Below are 23,261 nucleotides of genomic sequence, written 5' to 3'. Positions count from 1 at the left end.
TGTACACGCATCTGCCACAACCATTCAGGTTGCAGCTGAACCTGGCTCTGAACCGTCTGAATACCCCAGGAGCTGAAACCAAAAAGCAACTGGAAGGTTCCGGCAGACAGGCCAGGGATTTGGCAGATTCTTTATTAATGTCTTAAGGGCCTACAAGAGTGAAAGCCCCTCTGCAAACACGTAGCTTCTGGGGAGGATATATGGTATTCACTTGGAGAAGTCGGATTCACCAAAGCAACCCCTGGGAGGCCTGTACCTAGACAGGCAGTCTGTTTCTGTCACTAAGATGGTGCTGTTTTTCAGTTACAGTCATTTTCACATGAGAGCTCAAAAAATTTCTGACAATGATCTTAACTTTTACTGTTTATAGATGATAAGAACACTCAAGGACTGAAGGTGGAACTGTCTGTGATTTCAGCGGAAAGCATTAGAGAAGGAAGGAAAAATAAAACAAAACAAAAAAACAAGTATGTCCTGAATCTTACCAGCCAGGTGAGGACCCTGTAAGCTGACCACTCATTTATTCATCTAATCAGCACTCACTAAACAGATAACTCCACTTCCAAGAGCAAAGGAGCGGAAGTAACTGTCTCAATGACAGCACGGAGAGCTGAAGCCCGCCAGTCAGAGGCCAGGGCCCATGAGCTCCACCATTCCCTCACACGGGGGCTCCTCAGTCGAAGGACGGTGCCGAGCACACAGCCCTGCTGGGTCACAGGAAGGCCTGCAGTATCTGGCCTACACAACCACTGTGCATCTTTATGTTTCAGCCCACTTATTTATAAAACAAAGGGGAAAAACTCAGTTTCTATGACACTAAGATCACCAACCAACGAATGAAAACATCTCTAAGTAGCATAAAAGGACCTTACACAGGACAGGCAGTACAAACTATTTACTCTAGGCTGTCAACATAGATAGATGTAAGTTTGATCTATGGATGAAAGAGACCAGTGCCCAGGATTTCCCCTGGCACATCCCCACCGTGACACATTACTGCATGGAGGGTACAAGGTCTGTAGGGAGTCACTGCGTGTCCTGCCTGATGTTGTCTCACCAGGTCACTGCCAGACCTTCACCCATACCCACTCCACAGGACTACCAGGAGATTGCAAAGGAGATTCACTTAGCTATCTAGCATTTAATTAAACTTACAAATGTCTTTCCGGTCTGGAAATATTTCCAGTTCTCAGGAGAAGCCTCTAATACGTATGGAATATTTTCTTCATTACTGAGTTAAAAAACAAATGAAAGATAAAACATAGACTCTTGCCAATGAATTCTGGGATGCTACAGCCTTAGATAATTCCCAAGGCCTTTGACTTGCAAGATTAAAAATAAAAAAATAACTGAGAAGCATAAATTAGACATGAATAATGAAGCCAGGAAACCAGAGACTTTTCATAAAATAAATCTCAGAATAATAGTTAGTGACTTAAGGGTTCAAATTATCACCTCTTTTCTTGGCCCTTAGTTAAGTGATATTACTATCTCTCATTTTATTTTTCACTGAAACACAAAATAATGCCAGCTTTTCTTTCAGCAAAGGCTTACATATCAATGACTTGAGTGCCTGTGAAATACCAAGATTCTATAAAAACGCTAAGAAATTCCAAGGAAACCAAACACGAAGCCCATCTTTCATTCAAAGGCTGACTTGAAGGGGTCCTCACATGTTGCCCCCACCCCTCCACACACCATGCCTTGTGAGGACCCCGTGCATACCCACGGGGCAGGGTGCATCCTACAGCCCCACCCCCACCCCCACCCCAGCCCTCTCAAACCTGGCCAAGTGCCCACCCACATGACAGGCATCTGCACTGGCTGAGGCAAGCAGGGCCAGCATGCCTGAAAATTATTTAAGAGTTCTAGATTCATCCTGAAAGAGGGTCAGAATGAAAATGGATGCAACACCAGATTTTCTGAGAAAGCTCATTCAGCTCAATCTCCCTTGAGAAATCTCTTAACGTAACAAGTTTACCAGCGATTTTAACATTATTCTTACAAGATTTACAAAGGAGGGCTATTCTACTAAGAGCAACATAAACAACACAGATGTATATATCTACACCTGCAAAAATAGATACACACAGAAACATACTGTACTCTAAGCCTCTGACATTCAATTTAAACCAAGTAAGATATGAAGTCTTCACTTCAGGGGTCACACAGGGTCTTGTGGAATTTTGGAAATAACATGCTAACATTCCAAAGTGAGACCACTGCTGAACAATGAATTAATTATCCAGAATATGAAATCAAAGAGTCAGGTTAAATAGGACAAAGATACTTTTGTTTAAAGGAGCTGAATGAATCTGCCAGTATCTCTACCACGTCATCTACTTTGAGTGTCTGAGAGCAGCTGACTCACACGCACGATGCACTCCAAGAGGATAAACCAAGGAACTCCTGCTGTTGGGGGTCCCAAGACCCTTCTTCCTCGTCACCATTAAGCCTAGCCCTAGGAGAGCTCCTGTTCTTAAACCTGGGAAGCATTTCAGCTCGCTCATTACTCCAGAAACTGACCAAAACAGGCCCCAGAGCTTGTGCTGCAGCAAGAAGGGAGAGCTAGCTGTCACGGAGCGCCTTCTAGGTACCAGGCACCACCAGCCCTTTGAATGTCGCCTCACTCAGTCATCCTGCTAACCCTGCAGGGCTGCTGCGGAACCCTGCAGATGGGCAGGACAGCCTGCTATGATGCATGGTTCGGGACCATCAGGCCCAAGATATCGCGTGCCACTATGGTTGAGAAGCCCTGCTACCAAGGACTACAAATGAAAGCACTTGGTGAGAGGGGGCAAGCTGTTTACCTTCTGCACCTCCGTGACATACTGGGCCACCATAAAGGGGGAAAACACCGTGAACTCTTCGGCCCGAGCTGCAATGTGGCTGTACATCCTTTCCACCAGGCGGGCACACTCAAGGACCACCGACAGATCATCTGTGCTTCCTATGGAAGCAAAGTGTTTCCAAACTGATTAGTCCAAAACCCATGCATTTTAACCCTTCTAACTTTATACATTTAATACAGCTGAAAATTATTCAAGTCTTCCCTTTTTCCCAGACTCATTAATTGTCTTATTCCACAGACAATGAGGGAGAGATGTCCAAATATTTATCTGTATTACAAAGGAAAGAACACTTAAAATACTCGAATATGTGTGTTTTTTTAGGAGTCTAGAAGAATCAAAAATTTTAAGATGAAATCTATGATTGCTCTGTATTTTAAAAAAAGGTGGAGGTGTATAAGAAAGGTTTAAATTAGAAAATTATCTTTAAAAAACATGGTTTTTTACATCATAGGACTTTAAAGATAAGATGGCCTACTTATACCTTTGCCTCCTTATGTTTCAGATATCATGCAGGCAGACAGATACAAGACTCAGATATAAGACTTCTTAAAACCTTGAATATATAAACATGTTACATATATGCAATTTTTCTAGATACCATATAATTTTATGAAATTATATAAATTTCTAACACTCACTGGACATTTCAAAAGGCAAGTACTTTAGTGAAGCACTTGAATATCTACTCTGTACCATTTCTTCCCTCTTTTCAGAGTGCTCAGCACATATATGCAGTTCAGTGAATACCTGGCATTTATTATTTCAGCTACACAGTTAATGTGTGGTTATTAAGAGTGCATTAGATACCAACAAGAAGAGTAAACAGTTAAAACTCTACTCAGTTAAGCTATGAACACATCAGAGAACTGAGTCTTGGCAGATGGGAGGTAACTGAGCTGCACCAACATGGACACAGCAGAGCCACGCTCGTGAAACATGCCCCCACACTCCCTCAGGACACACGACAAAGGACACGTGTACAACTACACATGGGACACGCCTGTGGCAGCGTGTGACAAGGGCTCTGCTCCCCCACTGCTCAGCAAGGGCTGGACCAGAGCCTTCCCTACACTGCCATTTCCCATCTCCTGTCCAGGCAGACATCACTAGTAAAAACAGGGATTCTTCTTGCTGAGCTCAAACAGGACCACAACCTTAGGGGCCTCAACACAATGCTACAGCTAGCCACCACCAACTGACCAAGGCTAGCTTGGGAGATGGAACCTGTTTCCCTACCCTGTTCCTAAACATAGTCACAATTTTACACTGACACCAATATTACATCGCTCTGCACCAGGCCTGGGAGAAAGCAAGAGACCTCATTGTGCCACTGACTGATCTCAAAACCAGGCAGAATAATTTGGGAATTATAGTCCAGTGTTAACTATACCTTTTCTCTTTTCTCAATAGTTACTTGGTTTAAGTAGCGTAAATCTACAAGTCCGAACCCATCAAAGTGGTTCACTCAGCGGGGAGCGGGGCTGAGTACCACTCATATGTTTCCAGTTAGTCCAGAACTGCTGCCACAGGCTCTTCCTGGACACCCTCCAAGCTGAGTTATAAAGCCCTCCTTGTTGGTCCCAGAGCATTCCATCAGGTACCACGCTATGCAAATTTGAAACAGCACAATATAGACCACCTCAATTTATATGCAAATTTTTAAATAATGAGACTCTCCCCCAAATTAGAAATTTAGCAAGAATCAACAACCTTCAAGGCTGAAAACAAGCTGTACACATAATTTATGCTATCACCATATGGCAGCTCACTTCACTGGTAAACAAACACAACCTTGCCAAGATAAGACTGAAATGATGACTTGCCAGACCTCATCCCTTTAATAAAATGAAATAGCTCTGTAACTGCCCGTTCTTCTTTAACTTCCCCATCAAACTAGGAACTCCTTTAGGGCAAGAACGGAATTGTCACTTTATTTTTTTTTTAATTTTATTTTTTTAAAGATTTTATTTATTTATTTATTTGACAGACACAGCGAGAGAGGGAACACAAGCAGGGGGAGTGGGAGAGGGAGAAGCAGGCTTCCTGCCGAGCAGAGAGCCCGATGCGGGTCTTGATCCCAGGACCCTGAGCTGAAGGCAGACGCTTAATGACTGAGCCACCCAGGCACCCCTTGTCACTTTATAACCCCTCTACATGAGAATAAACATTTCCTGAATCTAGATACTTTTTCCCCCCGCCCAGGAAAAGAACTATTTCAATTAGAAAATCACAAATGCACTCACTGTTTTGGACATAGCAAAAAAAAAAAAAAAAAAAAAAAATGGTGACAGCTTGAAATTTTTTAGAAAATTGTTTTGGGTATTCATTTAATGATCTGAACATTTCTTACTTAAACTCAACTGAGTGGTTTTATTTTCTGTAACATAGGAGGCCGGAGACATCATAAGATAAACACATTTGAAATCATGTATCTGATACTGTCACTTTGAATTACCTTTGTCTTTCTGCCTCCCTTCATGCATAACTGAAAACACCAATCTATTGAAACAGTTCAAGAAGGAAGGAATGGCTTTCAGCATCACCTGTAATAATAATAGAAAAAAAGAATATAAAAACATGTAATTGCTTATTTCAAGTTCTACTTTATTTTTTTAAACTTTTATTTAGGGGCGCCTGGGTGGCTCAGTCGTTAAGTGTCTGCCTTCGGCTCAGGTCATGGTCCCAGAAGTTCTGGGATTGAGCCCCACATCGGGCTCCCTGCTCAGCGGGAAGCCTGCCTGTCCCTCTCCCACTCCCCCTGCTTGTGTTCTCTCTCTCGCTGTCTCTCTCTGTCAAATAAATAAAAATCTAAAAAAAAAAATAAACTCTTATTCAAATTTAATTAATTAACATATAATGTATTATTGGTTTCAGAGGTACAGGCCTGTGATTCATCAGTCTCATATAATACCCAGTGCTCATTACATCACATGCTCTCCTTAATGCCCATCACCCAGTTACCCCATCCCTCCACCTCCCTCCCCTCCAGCAACCCTCAGTTTGTTTCCTATGATTAAGAGTCTCTTGGTTTGTCTCTACTTTAAAGGAGAGCATGTTTATTTCCTTCTTAACCATATCTATCAGGATGCTCAAAACAGCGTGGCAACTTCTTTTTGCCTGAACTTTCTAGGGAAATAGCTCACCCACCTTACTTGACTCTTTAACATTTGTTTTAATGGTTTGGGATAGGGCTTCTAACTTTAGGAATCTAATGGAGTGATCTCAGTTTAGAATCCGCTTAATCTGTTACTATAAGCTATTACGAGTGCATTCTGGAAATGGGTAGAAATAAACAACAGAAGCAACAATAGCAACATATTCAAGTGTAATTGGCATTAGAAAGAGGTTACATTAAGCAAATCCATTTCAAAGAAGGACCCAAACTTCTCATTTTTTAGTGATGAAAAGGTCTGGTTGGGTTTTATCTTAAAGAATAATATAAAAATTTTAAAGTATGTTTCTTTTATATGCAACCACCTTTTAGATCATGATCAAAACAACACACTACCCAATAAAGCAGCCATGAGCTACATGAGGTTACTTTAACTAAAATTCAGTTCCTAGTCATACAGCTCCTAGGCCACATTTCAAGTGGTCAAGACACGTGTGGCCTGTGATTACTGTGCTGGACCATACAGACACAGACTATATCCAACAGTGCTTTAAAGATCTACTGGCCAGTCCTGCTCTTTTCTCAGAATTCTCAGAATGAACAAAGACTAAATCAAGAGTTGAGATTTTTTCCTTTGGTATAATTTATCCAACCAAATTCCTGATAGCATAACATCCCGTTCTTCACATCAAATTACTGACATCCACAGCATGCTCTGAAAGAAGTCATTTTTGCAAAAGTATTCCAGAGCTTCATCAAACTTCCTAAGGTCCCCTCGTAAGCCTCTGCTATCATATTGATTAAAAGCACACAAATCCAGAGCCAGACTATTTGAGTTCACACCCTGGCTTAATATGGCACCAGCTGCTGATCGTTCTGCTGGGTACACTGACTGAACGGACCTCATGCTATCCCCTTTAGATTTACCTAAGCAGATTCTAGCCTGGTGCTTTTATCAACTCAACTATGCACAGGGCCAACAGTGTGATCATGCACCACATGGGGCCCCTATCCCCCACTCTAACCCACAGACAGTGAGTGGGAGTGTGATTATTAGTCACATCATTCTTTATTGCAACCACCATGTCATTATCCCTGTCAATTTTCTCCTTTCATTAAATTGTCTAATTCTGCTAAATGGTCATTTGTCAATGGTTCTGCAGGAGATTCCCACAGCTTTCTAATATTACTTTTCATCAACTGCATGAAATCCTGCATCTTTTGCAAGATGGGCAATTTCAGTTTGTAATTGATATATATTGCATTTATATTGTATGGTCACATAAAAATCTAACAATCAACAGAGAGATTTAAAACAAAGATGCTCACAAGATAGGCAGGGCCAAAGGCACTGGAGTGAGGCCCAGTGTCATAAGTGCTTAGTTTACCAGACAATAAATTTTTTAAAAATGGCACTGCTATCAGGTCTCTACCTTGAGAACATTAAAACACTTAAAAATATTTGAATGTGCCTGTGTATATGTGTATATATCTTATTTATGACATCCCACGCATCACACGTACAGCAGTGGTGCAGCGGAAAGAACATGAACCAAAGAATCAACAGTCCTGAAGCTAAGATTTAGACTCAGCTAGGCGGCATTGGTCAAATCACTTAGCAGCTCTGAGCCTCAGTTTATCAATAAAATGGACTACCATCTACTTTACAGACTTGCTGTAGGGGTGAAATGAGACACATAGCAAATGTTCAACAGATGGCAGCTGAATCTTTTCTGTGGGACAATTATTCCTACTCAGTTCAATTTCAAAGGTAGCATACTATAAAACTGGAACTCAGGAAGCCTCACTCCCTACACCCATCTGAGTTATAAACCCATGAAGACATCTAAGCAAATGAGTGAGATTTTAAATGTGTGGTCTGCAAAAACAGAACAATTTGTAATGAGCTTCCTTAAATAGCTAGTATACAAACACTAAGTGTCAGATCCAACAAAGATGAAACTCAAACAGCCTGATGTGAAGATCAAACATTTTTGTGCTTGAGAAACCACTGTGACCCTGGACATTACTGAAACCAAAAAGTGTGCTTAGCAAATCACTGTTTTTATTATCTTCCAATAGTAAAGCTCTACTGCTGCTGAAATTACCCTGCCTCATGCCTTGCTCCTCCTCCTCACCTTCGGATGACACTGCAGGATGGAGAAGAGCACATTGTGTATCCGCAGAAAGATGCTCCCATACTCAGGGGGCTTCAGGTGGTCCAAAGGGACTGTCAGCAGGATGCTGAAGGCCAGGCTGACATGGTGCGGGTTGCTGATGGTCTCCTCCCCCTGTCGAAGCAAGGCTGCCAGGACGTCCAAAATAGGCCCCACAACCGCCAGGGGCACAGGCTGTTCCTGACAAGCCTCTCGGTTTTGCAGCTACAGGAAAAGAAGGAACAAAGGAAAGAAAATGAAGGCGATTCTCTAAAGAAAGAATATAAAAACTGAAGTAGACAAAGGTAAGAATGTCCAAAATGTACTTATGCGGTCAGAAAGCACTTTGAAAAAAAAAGGCCAGTGTTCAATCTCTGAAGGCAACCTACTGAGGACTTGGCCATTTTGGTCCATGCTTTTTGTTGGACTCATCAACCACGAAGAGAAAGAACTTCTTACAAGAGTTGACTCATCCAATTTCTCAGAACAGGAAAACTTCACATCAGACATACATAACAATATTTTCCCAAAAAGATGATTAGCTGTAAGTATCTATAATTAAAGTTCATTTGTTACATTTCTTAAAAATCAGCTCTAGGGACACCTAGGTGGCTCAGTCGTTAAGCATCTGCCTTCAGCTCAAGTCATGGTCCCAGGGTCCTGGGATCGAGCCCCGCATCGGGCTCCCTACTCCACGGGAAGCCTGCTTTTCCCTCTCCCTCCGCCTGCCGCTCCCCCTGCTTATGCTCTCTCTCTCTCCAACAAATAAATAAATAAGACCTTTAAAAAAAAAATCAGCTCTAGTTAAGATATTCAATTACTGTTCTAGAGAATAAAGAGAACAGGCTCAAGATGAGGGCTAACTCAAAGTTCTACCCCCCTAACCTGGGAGAGCTCACCTGTCACCCTCGTCCTCAGGCTACAGGTGTAAATAGCAGCCCTGATGCAGCCTGCTGGGGCCTCACACAGCACTCCGGTGGCCTGGGGACTCCCAATTGTGCTGACTTCATGCTGGTAAATCTACTTTTAGATTTACCTATGTGGTTTCTAGCCTACTGTCTCTATTAATGCAGCCCTACTGTGCACACCACCGACACTGATTGCCTAACACATGAGTCCCTCTTCCCCCCCCCCCAATTCCCTGCACTCTTCCTCCTGACACCTACTACACACACCAGGGAAAGATGAGATTCAGCCACTAATGCAAATTCCCAGGAAAACAACAAAGCAACAAAACAGAATAGGAGGGAACAATATGTTTACCCCTTAGGTCCTTCTGCCCTGAGAAGATGCTAATCCAGGGCAATTCTCTCAGGTGGCACAAGTGAATTAAAGCTGATAATCATGGTAAAGTAGATACTGATCTTTCAAACCCAAGTGCAAGAATACTGACTGGAGACTCTCCAGATGGCAAAAACACTCAGACAGTCCCAGTCAAAACTAGGTTTTTGTGCTAGTCAAACAAAAAGTCATGTGACTACCATGTATATTCACCAGGTGCCAAAATTTAACAATTGGGTTAACAATTCAACAATAATCTATCTGCAACATTACTGTCCCATTCTATAAAGCCATTCTTTTCTCACTATATCATAGATTTTAAACATATACAAGCCCCCTACAAATGAACAAATGCACTAAATTGACCACAGAATTTGGTGGGGACAAAAGAAAGCCCCAGAATTCCTTCTCATCTCATCTACATTCAACGGGCTTCCACATGAGCCCCATCTTATCACTGCACGCCTCCTATTACTGCCTGCCTAATGCTTCCCGGGCTCCTCGACACCCCCTCACACCACCTCTCCATCACATCTGGAGCTGACACCAGCGTTTGCAGACACACAAAAGCACATACAGTACACACACTGACAGAAAAGCATCCTGCCGGCAGCCATCATCAGGACGGAGTGCCTAGAAACATACTCTGCATAAAACCAGAGATGGCAGAAGCCAAAATGCAGCCTTTTGTCTGCAGAGGAACAGGGATGATGAGATGAAGCGAGATGAAGGGCACCGCCCAAGGGTACTCACAGTGAGAGCCGTGACTATCTGGGGGCACGCACACCAGAACAGACTCGCTTTCTCTCCGCCGAGTGGGCAGTTCAGGAGCAACCTGGTCAATGTAACAGCTGACAAAATGGCCTGAGAGAAAAGGGATAAAAACTTAGCAGAAATAGCTAGCTCTCTCTTAAGAAGTCCATCTTGGGAAGAAACCCAGTCACTGGTGCTAAAGAGAGAGAGCAGAAACCATTAGAACCCTGGTGTCGGGGCATGGACAAGACCTGGTTTGGGCTCAGTCCTGAGGGTGAGGACCCTTCCACCACCAGGCAGACAGGAAATAAATGCATAAGATGAGCAGAACTGTGGCCAAGGGGGAGGCCTTTTCAGTAGCATCTCACTAAACCAAGCATGGAAATGAGCCAGGATAGTGAAATAAAAGAAGGCCACACATGGACACAGCAACCTAATTACAGAGATCCCACCCTGTCAAGATAGTGTGGAAAGAGGCGGCAAGCTATAACCTACCTACACAAGAACAGCACATGCTCGTGGATAACAGGAGGAGTCAGGGGAAAACCGGGACAAAGTGAAACAATTAGATTAGGTGCTACGATTGCAGGTGATGGTTTTAAACCATGAGGAAGGAACTATGTGGGAAGGGAACTCACTTTATTGAGTGCCTATGTCAATAAACATCCAACCCTTGCTGGCATTTTACACCATCAAATTTCAGCCTCGTGCCAGCCCTTCCCCCCCAACACTGCAGCCCCACAACCCATACAATTCTGGCCTCAGCCCTCTGCTCTCAGCTTCTTTCCCATCTCTCCCTCCCTGATTAGCCATACCCCTATGTACGGCTACCCCCCCCAGCAGCCCCGACCTCTCCCGAGCTGGGGGCTCACTTTCCTGCCCATCTGCAGGACATGTGTACCCACATAGGGCCTGCACACTGGCGCCTCCCTTGCTGTCTACCTCTCACACCCACACCACCTCTGCCCTGCTGTGCACACAACGCCCTCCTCCCTCTCTCCATAGCAACGGCCCCCCATCCAAATCCTCTCCAGCTCTGAATGCTCAGGCTCCAGCCTCGCCTCCTCCATAAACCTTCTGACTGACTGGTTTAAATAGAAATCTACAGCGAGGCCTTCTCAAAGCTGGGGCCCAATCGTGCTGTAAATGCACACAATGAAAACTTCCAGAGAGAGGGGAAAGTGCCACGGACAATGAGGAGGGGACTGGTGCAGAGCAGTGGCTCTGGTCCAGCTGGGGCTCCTTGCTCACATACAGGAGATGTGAGTTCTCCCTGCTGCCCCTCTGTGGCCTTGATTACCCTCTCCAGCTCTCCTCCCATCCAAATCAAAACCCAAGCTTGAGTGCTGATTATAACTGCAAGTCAAGAAGCCACTCATGGGGCAGAAAAAGCTCAGAACCAGAAGACGTGGGCTGTGTTGCTGGCTCTGAGATACTTAGCTCTGTGACATTCTTCCTGTGCAAGCAGGGACATCTGACCAGTCCAGTGCACAGGGCTGTTTAGCAGACCAAATTCCAGCATGTAAGCTCCATAGAGAGGCTCTCCAAAATACGTAATGCCAAATGCAAATGCAGGGCTTTATTAGCAACTACCAAATAAACTAAGGTGCAAAGGACTGCAGGGCAGCTTGCTAATCGGAGTGATTTTCAAACAGGATCAGGGCTATGTGACCAAGTGAAGTAAAATTTTTAAAAAGTATGATGGGAGATGTCTTACATAAGATGAGCAGAATTTAGCCTTTTTCTAATATGTCAATTATAAATATACAATACTTTATATTTCATATAATAAGCACCCATAGCTGTAATTTGAAAAAGTTCCTCTTTAAAAAATAAGGTCCCCTTGGGCGCCTGGGTGGCTCAGTTGTTAAGCGTCTGCCTTCGGCTCAGGTCATGATCCCAGGGTCCTGGGATCGAGTCCCACATCGGGCTCCCTGCTCCGCGGGAAGCCTGCTTCTCCCTCTCCCACTCCCCCTGCTTGTGTTCCTGCTCTCACTATGTCTCTCTCTGTCAAATAAATAAATAAAATCTTTAAAAAAAAAAAAAAAATAAGGTCCCCTTATACTAAAGTCCCAGGCCTCTCCACAGGCCAGGGCTACCTCCATAAACACCCCCTTGGGGTTTGATCTTATGTGTTTAATTTTAGGGGTGACATCGCATCTCAAATAAGTTTCCCCATTTGAGCTATTATTTATGTGCCTGCCATACAAGGGAGAAAAGGAGTACCCACCTGCAGATCGGCTTTCCACATGTTACTGATGTCTAATCCTTGGAGAATACACCGCATCACCATCCTAAAGTCCTCTGTTGTCCCAACTTCTAACATCTGGGTGAACAAGACTCCCAAATGAGGTTCAATATCCTGAATTACCTCAACTGGAACTGCAGGATCTATGTGGAGAAGAAACAAAAACTGCTGAGATATGATAGAAAAGGGGCAGGTGAAATATACTAGAATAACCACATGATGAATGGGGCCCCAGCCCTTAAAAGCATGATTTGAGAGGCATGGAAATACTCATGGAGCAAGCAGAGAAGGCGGGGCACATGCCACAGAGCAATAGTGCTCTGTTGCACACAGCTGACCCGTGCAGAGTGCACACACAGCACAGGGAAGGGGAAAGCCTGAGAGGATGATGACAATGGTCAGCAGTGCTGAACGCTGGACTATGGAACACAGGTGATTGCTACTTTCTCTATACTTTTTTCTACTTTCCTTGTACAGGTGTACCTCAGAGACAGGACAGGTTCAGTTCCAGACCACCGCAATGAGGCAAATATTGCAATAAAATGAATCAAATGAATTTTTGGGTTACCCAGAGCAGATAAAAGTTACGTTTACACTATACTGTGGTCTACTAAGTGTACAATAGCATTACGTCCAAAATACAATGCACGTGGGCGCCTGGGTGGCTCAGTTGGTTAAGCGACTGCCTTCAGCTCAGGTCATGATCCTGGAGTCCCGGGATCGAGTCCCGCATCGGGCTCCCTGCTCAGCAGGGAGTCTGCTTCTCCCTCTGACCCTCCCCCCTCTCGTGCTCTCTGTCTCTCATTCTCTCTCGCAAATAAATAAATAAAATCTTTAAAAAAAAAAAATACAATGCACGTACCTTAATTTAAAAATACTTTCTTGCTGAAAAATGCTAACCGCCATCTAGCTTTCTGAGTCTTAGTCACTGATCACAGATCATCTTAACAAATATAATAACGAAGAAGTTTGAGATATCGCAAGATTTACCAAAATGTGACAGAGATACAAAGAAGCAAATGCTGCTGGAAAAATGGTGCCAACAGACCTGCCTGAGCAAGGCTGCCCCAAGCCTGCAAACTGTAAAAAACGGAGTATCTGTGAAGCTCAATAAAGAAGAGCACAGTAAAATTAGGCATGCCCGTATTCTTTTGTAAAATCAGTAGGGACACAGGCGTGGCATGGTACGTTGAGAGAGATGAGAATGTTGAAGACATTAAAAGAGCTCCAAACTTTCAGGGCCTATCTGCCTCAGTCATCCAGGTGTTTCCCACTTGATGCGGGAAAGCCTTCTTCTTTTTTTTCTTTAAGAATTTTACTTATTTATTTGAGAGTGAGAGAGAGCAAGAGAGATCAGAAGGAGAAGGAAAAGCAGATTTGCCGCTGAGCCAGGAGCCCGATGTGGGGCTTGAGCCCAGGACCCCGAGATCATGACCTGAGCAGAAGGCAAACCCTTAACTGACTGAGCCACCCAGGCACCCCTTGATGCGGGAAAGCCTTCTAATGGCCCCAGGGTTTCATACTAGAGCCCGAAGTCAGGGCATTTAAGGCCTTTTATTATCTGATGCCAGCTTACCTTCCCAGCCATATTTCAGCCCAGACTGTTCCACATTGCCAGAATACCTTCCCATGTCTCAGTCTTCGCTCACTTCGTAAGTACTGAGGGTGGAGGGGACAACAGGCTTTGAGAGTTAAAGACCTCGGCCCAAAAGTGTCCTACAAGCTGTAAGATCCTGGACTCATGAGCTCTCTGAGCCTCCATTCCCTCATCAGTGAAATGGGCATAACAGCACTAACTCCCGTGGTTGGCAAATAAAAGAAGGAGCACTGCAGTGTCTGCCACATGGAAGGCTCAACATCAGCACTCCCCACTGTCTCCACCCACCCTGCCTATCCCTCAAAGGCCACTGCCAACTACTGCTTTGCCTATACACACTCTCAACCCACAGTCCCCTAGTTCTGGTGTACTTGACAGCATTTCACTGTTCTGCAATTTGTGTGATTTGTGTGAATGTCTGTTTACTTGATTAGATAGGTCAAAATCAACACTGCATTCATGTCCAGAGTAGAACATGGCTCCACATATATATGAAACATTTGTAAAAGTAATTGTTTTTTTGTGACTGAACTGAAGTAGTCTATTCTACTCTCGGAAAGCATTCCTAACAAATGCTCACTTTTACGAGGGGAAACCTACCTGAAACACCCCTGAGGACACAGAGGGCCACACTCTGGTTATCCATAGCCACCTTAACTCTCCCTCTCCCCACTCAAAGCTTTGGGCCCTCCTCAATAGGCATTTCTTCCAGACCTCTCACTTCAGTCCCTTTTCTAGACAAAGTCTAGCAGCTCAAGGCTATGACGCCTGGACCCAAGAGCAACACCTGAGCCCGTGGTCTGAGGGCCAGCGGGGCAGATGGCCTCGGCCCCCTGACTGCCACAACTGAGGCTCTGTCCCTGGAGCCAGAGGTGCCCCAAGTCCACGGACATATAGTTAGGACTTAGAGGCCACCTCAAGTCAAGAGGATTGGAAGGAAAAGAAGGATCTGTTTAACAAAGGGGAACAGAGGTCAGAGCTTCAGACCACCAGCTGCCATTTCTTAGATGACTCATTTAGGACACTGTAACTAGTGTTAATAAAAGACTAAATTCTAGCCTCCACTAAGGTGAACACCATTCCCTAAAAGAGTCGCTGACATAATAAGACAGAACATGTGACACGAAAGCCTTTTCAGTCAATCCACAATCAAGGCGGGGATAGAAAGGCTATTGAAAGGGAAACAACAGCAGTGTTATTCTGGCCTCAACACTTCAGTTCTGGCGCTGGCCCGGGCAGCTTTGCTTCCTACAAGGCCCTATTTTACGCTCTTGTATCTGAGCACGCCTGCAGCCCCATCTGTGGCTCCTCCCGGCCTGTCACAGCTTCTCCACTGAGAAACATTAATCGGCATTCGTTCTGAGAGCTAGGGACTCCCCAGTCTCACCTTTAAGGACTGTCCTAAGCCCAACCCCTCAGGAACAAGCAAAACAAAAAGAAAACAAACCTCACCAACTTGAAACAGTGCTATCTTGAAACAGAGACAAATCTGGCCCATTGGCCTTTGAGCTAGGGAATAGCAGATATTGAACGCTTCTGCACAAAGACGTGGGCTAGGTTTGCAGTCCTGATTGGCTGGCCCAGAAGAATGACATCAAACTAAAAGACCAAGATGACAGCTAAGCTTCTGCCTTATTAGCACCCACACCCCAGTGATGGCCAGGCACCACACTGAGACCAGGAGTGGGAGTCTGGCCCTCAAGGAATTTTATGACGTTCCCTATAAATTAAGTCAGTTGCATTTTTTAAGTTGACAAGTTTTAGATCTTTCTTAAGTCACTGAAGATGGCACTGAAAATCAGATACAAAAGAGCCTACTAAGAAGGATGAAATTATACATGTTGCCCATCCAGGGCCAGGACAGATAAAGGCTAAAAAAGATAAAAGTAATAGATTTCAAAACTATAACCTAGAACAATCTCCAAAATAAATGAAAAACTAAAGTGCCAAACAATATACCTAGAAGGTTACTATTTGTGTACAAAGCAGAACTGTGAGGGTCACTGCTTGCTTATCCGTGCAGAGAATGCAGATACTAGAAATGAGTTCCTGGGAGTGGATGGTGGGGGATTTCCTCCTGGTTCACTGGCCTGTACCTTCTGAAATGAACACCTGTTCCAAAAGGGTGTGGGGGATGGGGGGGCACTCACCTTGCCAGTGGCTTACTTGCTTTTACCAAAAGCTGTATAGCACAGAATTAGCTCAAGATAAAATACCTTACCTGCAAGAACTTTTCTCACAGAATGAAACATGGAGGTAAAAACAGAATCCTTCTTGGGATGTAGTTCTGGGGCCAAAAAGAACAGAGTTAAAAACCGCATGGCCGCCTGGAAACACTGACTGTCTCCTGCAAGAGCCGGCAACTCTGACAGTAGTTGAGAGTAAACGTTCTGGTAGAAGGCGGTATGGGACAGTGGCATCCTGTCTGTCATCCGGGAAATCTCTGTCCTGTGCCTGGAGTGCTGGTCCACATCCGCCTCCAAGAGCGTGCTGACCGACGCGATGAAGACGGAGGGAAGGCGCTGGCCCTGTGCCCCCTGTACCCAGCAGAGCTGCAGCACCGCTCCCGTGTGCAGAATGGCCTTCTGCAGCAGTTCGGACAGCGCTTCTGGGGCCTCATGTTGCTGCTTCCGCTCTCTGACAAAAGGCCCCAGGACTTGGCACAACTTGGTTAAAGACACCAGAAGGAGCTGCCGGCCCCAGGGATTCTGATTTTCCATCTGTGTGCCTGTAGTTGCTTCAGTGTACAGTTTGTGGAGGAATCCAGTGATTTTCCTGAAATTGAGCACCAGGCTGAGCTTCATCTGGATAAGCATCTGCATTAGTTGTTCTAAGAATGCCCCTATCACTTGGAGGAATTCCAACCAAGAGGGGTCATCCATATTAACAGGAAATCTACTACTGGCTTTGAACAACGAGGTCAACATAATCTCAAAAATATCACTAACATACATAATCTTGAGCACTGAGCGAGCACTTCTGCCTCTCTGCAGGTAACCAAGAAGCCGGTAGCAAGTCATCAAAAACTTGAGGGTCACTGAGGAGGAGCAAGAGCTCCCCAGCTTGGTGATGGCCACGGACAATAATAGAAAAAAATAATGCACATGATAGGGAGTCAAGAGGCTGTCCAGTTGCAAAGTAGAAATAACTTCCAAAAGTCCCAAGATGCTCTCTAATTGTTCTCCCTCCAGCTGAATGGGGAAGTCACTCTTGACCAAGGACAGTAAGTTTTGGGCAATTTCTCCTTTTGGTTCTACACTTTCAGGTCCGACTTTTGCAAATCTGTTTTCCCAAAAAGCCACCACCATGTGGTCCTTTTCAAAAAGCCAGGGCAGTTGTTGACTGAGAAGACTCGGGTCACTCTGGACCCCAGAACACAGGATGCTAGTACATCCTTCAGTTAGGCATATTAAGAAAGCAGAATGAAGGGACTGCATTTCTGGAAAGAGAGGGCTATGAAGGACAGCGCTGGATATTTTCTCAAGTGTGATGCTTGGCTCTTCATCTGCTGAGCCTTCCTGGGCTTTGCTCACTGGTAAAGTTCTTAGCAGCACACTGGCCAGCGATCTCACATCATCTGGACAAAGATAGGATATCAAAATTGTGAGATTCGACACAATCAAGTGCCAGTGAGCTACAGGGTATGTGAGTGCACTCACTGTCCCAGCCTGGCCATCCCAGGAAGCTGCTGTCCCTCGATTCAAGCTTTCTCTGCCAGAACCAAGAATGTAGGCAGCATCACACCTCAAACTGCAGAGGGCTTCTTCAGACTGGAAACTAGTTTGCATTAAAGTCCTTTTCATTTTCTGCAGGTAGAGCTGTTCCAAACAATACCTGCCAAGAGAGTCAAACTGAGCTGTAAACTTTTCTATCTTCTTCCAATGGCATGTTTCAACATCTGGGAGCAACAAGGGGAGGTTTGAGATCTCTAGAGCAACATCTGTAAGAGCCCCAGACACAGAGTGATACTGGCTACAGTTTATACTGAGCATGGCGTCAACCTGGGCCCAAGTGTAAGAGAGCAAGAGTGCAGAGTCACTGATCTTCTGTAGCCAGAGCTCAAGCTCTGGGCCCTGGGGGTCCAGGAGAAGGTCCAACAGGGGCCTCACAAGCTCTCGGAGCATCCTCTCCATCGTGCACTGCATTCGTCTGATGACAGGCAGAGGGGTGCTGCTGTCCAGGCTCCTCATATTGAACATGATGCAGTGCAGCAGTGAGCTCAGGGACAGTGACTTCAAGGCCATGTCAGCATCACCCCTCAAATAAGGTAAGACCAAAGACTGGAACTTCTCCAACACAAGGGACCATGTGTCCAAGATCTGACTCGGAGGCAACTCCAGGAGGCACTCACTAAGCACCCTGGAGGGGCCCGAGGTCAGCACAGGCTGCCTCAGCACCTCAGCAGCTGGACGACAGATCACCCCCAGAATCTCCGCAAACAACCGCGGCACTTGTCGCAGTTTGACATACGTCTGGAAGAGAGTGTGAAGAAGTGCCTCCTGTGCTTTTTTGGTTCGAAAGTCTGTCACTTCTGCATCAATCCAAGCTGAGGCCAACAGGTCATCCAGGTCTGGCTCCAAAATCAAATGATTCAGAGACATCAAAGCCTTGAGGCAGCGGAACCAGGCCGGCACAGATGCTTGTGAATGGTTTATCAGTAGCTCAGCCAAATGGCGGTAAAAGTGGAATTGAGCCTCTCCGTGCCGGATCCTATCAGCAGCAATGTTGTAGATATTGTTGTTGGCCACTGAGTTGAGCAGCTGTTCTACAACCAGGAGTTCTGTGGTCCAATCTGATGTGGCCAGAGCTTTTAGCTGCTCCTCCTGCAGGTGCGAAATCCTCAAGCAGCCAAACAGCCTGGGGAGTACCTGGAAGCAGAGAAGCTGGTTCCCCTCCTTGAAGTAAGACTCTAAAAAGAGCTTATACAGCAAGGCCACTGAGTTGGCTACAACAGCAGCATGAAGGGACGGTTCACAGTAGCCAGCATCTACCAGCCTGGCAATCACAGTGTCCATAGGAGCTAGAAGATTCTTCATGGCCCCTATCTTCTTGTCCCCTTCATGCTGGTCCAAGAGCTCCTCTTTGTAGGACGAGAGTAACTCGGGCTGAAAAGCTCCACCTCGAAGCATGGCCTCAATCTGACTCCTTACATCCCGGCTCAGCACCTGCCGCAGCTGACCCTGCCCAGCCTGTGCCCACGTGCCCCCCGAGAGTAAGTGCCTCAGGACCAGGCAGGGCTGGAGCAAGTGCCCAGTCACCTCCCCAAAGGCACGTCTTGGGTTGACTTGCTGTTGCTGGATCGAGAGGTAGTGGCCAAGTGCCAGGTGAATGACCTCGAATAACTGGGCCACCATGGCTCCTTCCGGCTGCCTACAGGCCAACCAGCACAGCTGGCTCAGCAATGCCACTATCAGCTCCTGCCTAGCCGTGTAGATGACAGCAAGGGCAGGCGTCGAGAGGATGCCCTGGCAGCAGCTCAGCACAGCACACACACTTCTCTGGGATTCCGAAAGAGAGAATTCAGCTATTCTCTCATTTATGATCTGAACATTAAGAAAAAAACTCATTACTGACTCTACACATATATAAGAAAACTACAAGAGAATCAATGAACTCACTCTTTGCCCTTATCTTTAGATGAGATTATCACATCTAAATGAACTTGACATTTGCTTAATGCACTGAGAGAAGGCAGAGTACCTGTTTTAAGTCCTTTATTCATGCAACTCCTACCAACATGAATTCAGAAAAGGGATCAGTACCTTTTTAATTCTGTTGTCCCTATTTAAAGAGCTGGGTTTTTATAAGACTTAAACTCCAAAGATTACTTTTGCTTACATCCTAAACCTGCAATTCAGCTTTGGCTTTTTAAATAGAAAAACAGGGGGTGCCTGGGTGGCTCAGCCGTTAGGCGTCTGCCTTCGGCTCAGGTCATGATCCCGGGGTCCTGGGATCGAGCCCCGCGTCAGGCTCCCTGCTCAGCAGGAAGCCTGCTTCTCCCTCTCCCACTCCCCCTGCTTGTGTTCCTGCTCTCACTGTCTCTATCAAATAAATAAAAAAAAAAAGAAATTAAATAGAAAAACAGTGTAATTGACTACAAAAATGTATTTTGGACCATAGGATCATAGCCCAAGGCTACCGTCCATCCATCTCTAGCATCTAAGCTGAATTGCTTAGATGTGCCACTAGGAGCTGTGTGACTTTTAACAAGTTACTGAACCTCTTTGTGCCTGGCACACACTAAGTGCTTTCTATTGTCACCAACTATTCTCACAGTATTTCAAAACACTCAGTTGTGACAATGAAGTTCATTAATTCTAATCTGAGACTTCAAAATTGCTTTGACTCAAAAAACTTTGAGGAAATTCCTATCCAAATTTTGGCCTTTGGTCTTCCTTGAGGCCAATGGAAAAGTGGGGGGATGGGGGGGCAGGGAACACAAAGTAGTATTGCTGGCGACATTTTCCAATTAAAAGGTAATCAACAACTACTCTATGAAATAGTTCTAAGCTTTCCTTGAACATTAAACAGAAAGTGTTTCATGCAGCATAGAGCATACCATATGCATTCAATAAATATCGGTCATCGTTATAATTCTAGTATTATTTCCTTCTCTTTCTCTACCTTGATACTTCCTGCATCTTCAATAACTAACAGGAAATCAACAGAGATGCATGTCACATATATGTGACAACACGGAAAACAGATAATTACCTTGACTAGGGAAATCTGAAGGTTAATTGTCTTTCCATTCTTGAGGAGATCCTGCAGTTTTTTGCTGTGTAGAATGTTATCTATATAGATCCAAAGCCTTTCAACAATGTCTTCCTTCAGGTCAAGTTTTTTCTTATAAAACGCAATCAGTGACTGTCTTGCCCAATCAAGTAATACCTGAATTTGGAAGAAATATGCTCTAAAAATAAATGAATTTCTTTACCAAGAAAGTAAGATATTGGACATTTAAAAGGACATTCCATGCATAACCAAATCCAATTGCCAGGGAAAAAGCTGTCCTTTAAAACTTACCTTTGGTAATATTATATAAACGTCCTAGTATCTTAAAATGTTTATTATTAAAGAATAAAAAGAAAGAAAAAGTCATTTTGTCTTCATGTAGGGCCAATAAAAAGTTTCAAATGAAACTCTAACAGTTTCTTCTAAATTTTCTCAAGTTATACTAATTTTCAAAAGTTAGAAGCACAACAATTGCTCAGAATGGCCATAAAATGAATCACACACAGAAGCAAAAATGCAGAGTCAAAAAACAGAGCTTGTGTCCTGGCTTCCCATGTTACCCGTAAAACCTCTAGTTCTATTTACTTCCTCAGAAGACAGAGACAGTCTTCTGCAAAATAATGCACAAGTGCTTTATGAAAAGGAGGGTTGGTCACACATAGTTTCTATTACTGTGACACAGTCCCTTAGTCATAAACACAAGGAAAGGCAGTGAGGCCTCAGCTCATGATACCAGAACTCTCAATACCAGTATGAAAAGTGTCAGATGCTAAAAGGGAAAAAGGTTCTCACCATGAGACAGGGTGGGACCTTAATCAAACTGCCACCACCACTTCCCCTTTCATCTCACCCTAGGTAGCACTTTCCAGGTGACTATCAAGCTGCCAAGACGATTCTCAGGTGCAGCCAGGTGTAGAAACCACTGGATGTAGAGTGCTCTACATACTGTACCTCATCATCGTTTTAATAGATGTCATCCATCTTTGACACATTTTGTGCAGTCTTTCTTAATACTAGCATATGGGTTTGTATTAATCCAATTTCATGAGCTCAACATCCTGGGGTCTCTAGTGTTTTACAGTTTTTTTGTTTGTTTTTGCGAAATAAGCTTGAAAAATGTTAACAAAGAGAAAAGCCTTTCTTGGTTCCTAATCTATTTCTAGAATGGCTTACTACAAATACTAAAGTTTCTCTGCTTCCTTGTCAATTTACCAAATTTCAGAGATGTTTAACAAAGCACCAACAAGCAGTTGCTTATGGAGCATCACCTTGGATTTATAAACAAATGGAGCTACCCACAGACTCAGATTCTAATTTCTGTACTCAATTCCCAATTTGTTCACTGATGCATATACTTAATTCGAAATATGAGATGTTTCCAAAAATAAAAGAAATGCTGAGACTTCGTAACAGGAAAACTCTGTCAATGAAATATTTAACTTATGCATTTTTTTATTGACATTACTTTTCAACTCCAACCTTTCCTTTAATCTTTTTAAATTTTAAATGTCGATATACAGGGGCGCCTGGGTGGCTCAGTTGGTTAAGCGACTGCCTTCGGCTCAGGTCATGATCCTGGAGTCCCGGGATCGAGTCCCGCATCGGGCTCCCTGCTCGGCAGGGAGTCTGCTTCTCCCTCTGACCTTCCCCCCTCGCATGTGCTCTCTCTCTCTCTCATTCTCTCTCTCAAATAAATAAATAAATATTTAAAAAAAATAAATAAAAAATAAATGTCGATATACAATTCATATAAGTGACCATTCTTTTTGGTTGTAAAAATGTAACTTCACATTACACTTACTTGCTCTTTATTTGGAAGAACGCACTGGTGGGAAATCCAAGCAAAGTGAGCTAGTTTTAGTTTATCTTCCCAAGAAGTTGTCTTGCTTTTAAGCTTAAAGGAAATGCCAGAGTAAACAGCAGCCATTGTTACACTTTATCTATAATTTAAAATGGAAAAAATATTATTTTTTTATTACTCAACAGGCACCAAAAAATGAACATCATATGTACATTATGTACATGACATATATTTTTTATTTTTTTAATTTAATTTTATTATGTTATGTTAATCACCATACATCATTAGTTTTTGATGTGGTGATCCACGATTCATTGTTTTCGTGTAACACCCAGGGCTCCATGCAGTACGTGCCCTCCTTAATACCCATCACCGGGCTAAGCAATCCCCCCACCCCCTTCCCCTTCCCCTCTAAAACCCTCAGTTTGTTTCTCAGAGTCCACAGTCTCTCATGGTTCATCTCTCCCTCTGATTCCCCCCACCTTCATTTTTCCCTTCCTTCTCCTAATGTCCTCCATGCTATTCCTTATGTTCCACAAATAAGTGAAACCATATAATTGACTTTCTCTGCTTGACTTATTTCACTTAGCATAATCTCCTCCAGCCCCATCCATGTTGATGCAAAAGTTGGGTATTCATCCTTTCTGATGGCTGAGTAATATTCCATTGTATATATATGGACCACATCTTCTTTATCCATTCATCTGCTGAAGGGCATCTCGGCTC

The 23,261-nt window shown here is 44.2% G+C and overlaps 1 protein-coding gene across 7 annotated transcripts in view; it reads right to left on the bottom strand.

Annotated features, from left to right (window-relative positions):
* The window catches only part of URB2 (URB2 ribosome biogenesis homolog), a 92,434-nt gene that overhangs the window by 64,846 nt on the left and 4,327 nt on the right, over positions 1-23,261 (bottom strand). For 5 of the 7 annotated variants that reach the window (XM_081824248.1, XM_081824245.1, XM_081824243.1 and 2 more), the window contains exons 2-9: positions 22,536-22,674; positions 20,714-20,890; positions 16,221-19,542; positions 12,385-12,545; positions 10,155-10,265; positions 8,103-8,345; positions 5,308-5,395; positions 2,811-2,950 (exon numbers count right to left, since the gene is read on the bottom strand). In XM_081824248.1, coding sequence (XP_081680374.1) covers positions 2,811-2,950; positions 5,308-5,395; positions 8,103-8,345; positions 10,155-10,265; positions 12,385-12,545; positions 16,221-19,542; positions 20,714-20,890; positions 22,536-22,661 — 4,368 coding nt within the window. In that variant the 5' untranslated portion in view covers positions 22,662-22,674. The remainder of the gene's footprint in view (positions 1-2,810; positions 2,951-5,307; positions 5,396-8,102; positions 8,346-10,154; positions 10,266-12,384; positions 12,546-16,220; positions 19,543-20,713; positions 20,891-22,535; positions 22,675-23,261) is intronic. The other 2 variants (XM_081824249.1, XM_081824247.1) reach the window with 2 other exon arrangements.

Source organism: Leptonychotes weddellii, chromosome 6, assembly GCF_054177405.1.
Source record: "Leptonychotes weddellii isolate Sample4059 chromosome 6, ASM5417740v2, whole genome shotgun sequence".
Taxonomy (NCBI): Eukaryota; Metazoa; Chordata; class Mammalia; order Carnivora; family Phocidae; genus Leptonychotes; species Leptonychotes weddellii.
The sequence above is the reverse complement of the archived record's forward strand: the minus strand, read 5'-3'. Positions and strand labels throughout refer to the sequence as shown.